At 44.0% G+C, this 6,176-nt stretch overlaps 1 protein-coding gene across 2 annotated transcripts in view; it reads left to right on the top strand.

Moving 5' to 3' along the window:
* mad1l1 (mitotic arrest deficient 1 like 1) overlaps positions 1 to 6,176 on the top strand; it is a 95,454-nt gene that overhangs the window by 62,942 nt on the left and 26,336 nt on the right. For both annotated transcript variants that reach the window (XM_072657665.1, XM_072657666.1), the window contains one exon: positions 5,675 to 5,865. In XM_072657665.1, the coding sequence (XP_072513766.1) occupies positions 5,675 to 5,865 (191 nt within the window). The remainder of the gene's footprint in view (positions 1 to 5,674; positions 5,866 to 6,176) is intronic.

The raw sequence follows: 6,176 nt of genomic DNA, 5'->3' as shown, positions 1-6,176 counted from the left end.
TTGTTTAGGCATTGCTGGGGACTGATCCTGCAGTCTCAGTGATTTGGGCTAATGCTTATATGGCTATGCCACTTGGGGGCTCCATAGCACTTTGCAAAGTAGGGGCGGGACAGGGACTCAAAATATGTTACAGTGAATAGCTAAGCCAGTAAAAGTGAATGAATGAATTTTTCCATTGTTTATTTATCGTCATGAAATTCTGCACCCTTTCCCCCCCTCTAAAATACAGTACCTTTGCTCATTGTGGCCTCGTTTTCAAAATGCATCAAACTTAATTAGGTGTCCACCACAAAACTCTGCACTTGACGTTTTCAAAAGAAGCTACAGGAAAGGTTTGACTCTTCTACGTGCTCATATTTGTGAAAGTGTCTCTGCACAGTAGAACGGTGCACCACCAGTCCAGCGTCTGCTAAATTTTCATGAAGGTCTTTTGCAGGTGAACAGGATTACAGGTGAACTCTTTTTCCAAGTTTTCTTTGTCTTTCACACCTCAACAATCCTCTTTTCTTGTTAACTGACATTTCCAAATGACACTACAACCTAAGGAAGTGGCTACCTAAAGACCATTGCCATCTACATCTACAGCCATCTTCTGCTTTGTGGACCCCAGTTATGTGGTATGCAGCTGCTCAGAGGAGCCCATGACTGCTGATTGTTGGGGCAAGGTTAAGGAATCGGGAGTAGTTCTGAAGCTTTTCCTTACAAGCTAATTAGCTCATTCATCTGAGACCTTGCTTAAAATGTTTTTTGGGTTTGTTTTTTTTTTGAGGTGCCCAAACTTTTGCATGGTGCTCTTTTCCCTATTTCCAGTCACCGTTTAATCTTCTGCTCACTGAACTATTCAGAGTATTCGCAGGTTTGGCCAGGGGTGCCTAAACGTTTGCATGCTGCTGTCTCCGTAGGTTCTAGTTTCCAATTTCTGTTGCCACAGTGATTAGACAACTGTGCGTAGATAGGGCCACCATCCGCCATCTCCAAGGCAACTGTATTCATCATGTCTTCAAAGGTAACCTTACCTTTTCTTCTTCTTCTTCTTCTTCTTCTCCGTAGCAGCTGAAATGTGCATCTCCAGCATAATGTACTTACGCACTGCAGTTGCCGTTACCGTGTACACACAGTAGTATTACTCCGTTTGGTGGCAGGGTGCTCGAGCAGAACAGATGGATGGGGGTGTTGGATGGGGGGGAAAAAACAAGGCTTAGCAAATCGTATTGTCGTGCTAAATTGTTGGGGTCTCACGAGCATGCGGTTTGCTTTCTGTTGTTGCCAGCTGTGTGTCTCGTTGGCCCGGTTGCGCAGCCTTGCACAGTTTACCGACTGTGTTGTTTCATATGCAGTCTATGTCTGTCTAGACCAATAACGCACGCAACTCAATCTCCTGTGGGTTTGCACACACATGCAAGCGTGGATGCAGCTACAGAAGAAGTGAAGAAGCTGAACTGAAATTGGGTTCCAAGTATGAGATCAGTTTTGCACTGATCTTTTTCTTTCTGCCTCATTCTTCAGCATTATCAGCTGATAGAAAGGAAAGGGAGGGAAGATATTCGATTATAAGGGTGTGAGATATATTGGAAGCTGTAGTTGTTTGTTTGCTGATGAATGGGAAAATGGAATTGTTGGTGTCAGTCTAAAATTACGTCCAGGATCTTGCAGCGTGTTCAGCATATATCGAGGTCCCTAATGCATCCTGGACAACTTGGAAGTTCAGGGTGTGTGTTTCCGGTCGTAGAAACTACTGGACAGCAAGACATTTGCTGAATATTAGTGAGCTAATGAGCCGCTAAGATTGCACATCGCAGCTACTGAAGCTCTGTTCATCGAAGTTTGTAATGCTGCACGGTCATGTGAACAGATGCACCCACCACCATGTTTTACGGGGTTTAAGGTCATGAATGGATATTCATAAGTAATTAGGAATCACTAACCGTCACATTTGAACAGGTACATGGAATTCAGTACCGGTAGCCAACCTCTGTTTGTAATAACAAAAATGTCATTGTAAATTATAATCATTTTACACGCCACACGAAATACAAAAAGAACAAGCGAAACTGAGCTTTATTTGAACTGATAACAGCACTGATGTTATCAGTTAGCAGCCGAAATAAGTTGCCTTCTGATGCTTACTCTCCATTCCATTTTAAAAAGTGCCACAGTTAGTGTGTACATTTCAACAGCAGAACGTCACTCCTGCGTTATTTAAGGTGGAATGGAAAGTTTGGTGAAGAGGAAAACTTTAGCTTAGGGTTCGCTCAAAGCCTCATTGTAATAAGATGTGATGCAGCTGCAACAAACGCCTATAGAACAGCAGGTAAGGAGTTAGTTAGTTAATCTGTCAGAAGAGGATTTTCCTGCCCGGTCTATTTCCTCTTTTTTTTTTTTCTGTTGTAGTTGTACAACGACAAATATTTTTATTCCATGATCTCCATTTGGGGAAATCTAACATCCCTTCATTCATTCCATATTTACTCCCGAATTACGCCCGGTTAGAAACCAAACTATAGTGCTCTGTTGTACCAGCGAAAGAACCACGCTCCTTTCTTTGGTTCTAAACCAGCTCTGAACAGCTCATTCAGAACCGAGGACGAGGCTAATGCTAATGCACAGAGACTCCGTGATCTGACTGCAGAGCTGTGAAGGAACTGGGAGCTGAATGGTCAGGTAGGTCAGTCAGACTGGACTGTAAGATATTGAACACTATAGAGAAAGAGATGGGCCAAACAATGTAGATCAGATTAGAGTTGTGTGGTTTATAGAACTGTTACTAAAAACAGTGGCCGTATTGTGTTGTGTGTTTTGGGGCTGTTTTATTTATAGAAGCACAAATCAGATCTGTATCGGCTAATAGTCAGCATTGATTGGATCGGGGGCTAAACAACCTTGCTGTCTCTACTAATAAATGCTGTTCTAATGGTTGCTGGTTTTGAAACCCTGTGTAGTAGTATGCTAGTGTGTGGTTTGGGACACAGCCCCGCTAAACTACCTAAAGCGTCAGACATTTGGGAAGCTCACAGGTAGGAGGTACTCCCAAGAACTTTCATAACACAGCCATCTTGTGAGCTCGTTCGTATTGTGTTCATACTTCAAACGAACTGCACCAAAAGTTGTTTAGAAACGGGCAGAAACCCACCTCTCAGGGGGGCTTGGTGAGTGCCAGAGTTCGAAAGGCGTTCGCGCTTACTTAAAGTAACCGCATTAAATCACACCAGGGTTCATTTCAATCGGACCAGAGCTGACTATTATAAAGCGGCCTTAAGTACTTTTTAGGAAGCCATTACCTGCTCTTCCTAACTTGATTTGAAGGTCATGAAGCTTTCTAAGGACAGTTTGAGCATTGCTGTCCAACAGCAGTGCAAGGCGAAAGTTCTTACATTTACATTTAAGGCATTTAGCAGACGCTCTTCTCCAGAGCGACTTACAAAAGTGCTTTGCTATTTACCCAAGAAAAACCTCAGCTAGTTAGAATAGACTAATAGTTCAAAAGATACCTCTAAGTTTAGACTCTACTAAACACAGGTCAGTAAGATGACCATAGTACTCTGCTATTCGCCGAAGTACTCTCGGAAGAGGAGGGTCTTCAGTCTGCGTTTGAAGACAGCGAGCGTTGGACTCGGCCGTTCGGACACCCAGGGGAAGTTCGTTCCACCACTTCGGTGCAGGACAGAAAAAAGTCTGGACGCTCGTCTTCCGTGGATTTTGAGGGATGGCGGGTCGAGCCGAGCCGTACTTGAAGCTGGAAGGGCTCTTGGTGCGGATCGGCTTTTGACCATTGCCATCAAGTACGGAGAGGCTGTGCTATCATTTTAATCTGTTGTAGGCAGTGACAGCCTAATTAAAAGGAGAGAGCCAGAAGGTAACACAGACACGGGAGCACCCTGAAAACGCTAGCGTCCATCTGCTCCACCGTCCACAAACCTGAGTGATTGCGTGTAAGCAGCGAGACGACAGCTCCAGCATATAATTTATAAATAGTTCTGACCAGAGGAGAATAGGTCCCCCCTTGTGAGTCTTGGTACCTCCCAAGGTTTCTTCCTCCAGCTCTGAGGGAGTTTGCTCACTGGGTGTCTTGGGATTTAGGTCTTGTCTTCTGGTCTTCTTACTTGTTACTTCAAACAGCTGAATTTTGGCTACTCAGGAAAGGCTGTTAAGTTATGCCGTGTTTCTGGAAACACAAGCCTCTCAATGTAATACTCTGTGCACCAGAGGCTTTAAAAAATATAATTTGCCAATTAGCTGACTTCAGCAGAGTTCACCAGTGCCACAGTCAATTATTTGAAATGGAGTTGAGGAGCACAAAGATCAATACTAGGTTGCCAGGTTTTGGAACTTTTTTGGAACAGCTTTATCTCTTTTATTTATTTATTTATTTATTTATTTCTAAGCTGTTTTGTGGTGCCGCTTCATGCAAGAGGTCTTAAAAGGAGAGGACCCTCCAAAATCACCACAGCAACCTGACTTTCTCTTCAGAGAGCCTCCTCAAACTCAGACACAAGAAATGGTGGACCAAAGTTTTACGTCACTGTGGATTTGAAAGGCTGCCGTCCAAGATGGAAGCTCCTGCTCCGAGGGGCCGAGGGGAAAGTGTTCACCTTCCCACATGAAGAAAGAAGAAGCCTTCTGGAGGAAAGTGGTTACAGTCAGATGAGAGTTTGTGTTTCGGACAAAATAACGGAGCCGTTTAACCCCATGAACAGTGCAGTAACTGTTAAGAGTGGTGGTGGTAGCATCATGCTCCAGCTGGAACTGGTGGATGGAGTAATAAAGGAGTGTGAGGGACTCGCACTAGTGCTGGGCAATATGATCAGTTGAACCAGTGTTATGATCAAGTGAACATTTTTCCTCGGTTAGCGGTGTGTTGCTATGGGTGCAAGTGCTATTAATTGCTCAAATGGTTGCTCAGGTTCCATCAAGTGGTTGCTGTGGTACCCCATATGGTTGGTTGGGTGGTTCTAGTATGTTTTTTTTAATTATTATTTATGTATCGGATCCATTCATGCATAATTGAAAATAGGTTGTATGCAGATTTATTTTAACTGATGTGAAAATATCATCAGAGACATTACTGGTTATAGGACTTGTGATTGTATTGCTAGGTGATTGCTATGCTGTTGCTAGGCTGTTGCTACGGTGTTGCTAAGTGGTTCCTATGGTATTTCAGGTAGTTGCCTGATGCATGATGTAGTGTTGTGCAGCAAATGCTATGGAATTTAAGGTGGTTGCTGTAATGTCGATTAGTGGTTGCTAGATAGTGTTGCTAGGCGATGGCTAAGGTATCCCAAATAATTGCCTGTCTCTTAATAATCTATTCACGCATCAGTAAGAATATGTATGCAGTATGCAGATAAATTTTACCTGACAACTGTGCAAATATGGTCCAATATGTTACTGATTATAGGACCTTATTCACTATCTGCTAGATGGTTGCTATGGTATTCCAGGTCTGTGGATCAGAGTTCTTACCACCACCATTCATATGGAAGCTGCTGGAGTTGCTCAGTTGGCTCGTTGTTTAAGTTCTCCTCCATGTTGCTTCCACGTCAAATGTTTAACTAGAATTCTGCCAGAAGCTCCTTCTTGAAGCCGACCAAAAACGTTGACCCCGGTCATTTGTGTCCCCTTTCGAATGTGGCCTCAAGTTCCAACAAGGTCCTGTTCTTGACTATCTTCCCGGCAGACCTGCGCAAGCAGATGGAGAGTGCCGAGCTGAAGAACCAGCGCTTGAAGGAGGTGTTCCAGAAGAAGATCCAGGAGTTCCGCACCGTCTGCTACGTTCTCACTGGGTACCAGATTGACATCACGGTGGAAAACCAGTACCGCCTGACCTCTGTTTATGCTGAGCGCATGGAGGACTCGCTGCTGTTCAAGGTAAGAGAAACTTTCCGTTGCTAATTAAAGTTGATTAAAACTCTTGATTGCTTTAGTAATAATCAGTAATTAGTCTGAGGTGAAATGTTCTTAATTATCAGTAAAAAAAAAACAAGGCTGGAACTTTCAAAGTCCGAAAGTCTGAAAGAGATCTTTACCAGCACTCTGAAAGGGCTAAATGCTAATGGTGCTGGAGCTGCTTTTTTTGTGAGCAAAGCTAGCAGCACCTTTAAGCAAGTACACGCCCCCCCCCCCCTCCCAGCCCCCCCACCCCCCCACCCCCCCAGTGGAATTTGCCCTGCCTGGTTGCT

Source organism: Salminus brasiliensis, chromosome 15, assembly GCF_030463535.1.
Source record: "Salminus brasiliensis chromosome 15, fSalBra1.hap2, whole genome shotgun sequence".
Classification (NCBI taxonomy): Eukaryota; Metazoa; Chordata; class Actinopteri; order Characiformes; family Bryconidae; genus Salminus; species Salminus brasiliensis.
Note: the sequence above shows the minus strand (reverse complement) of the source record. Positions and strands in the feature narration are given on the sequence as shown.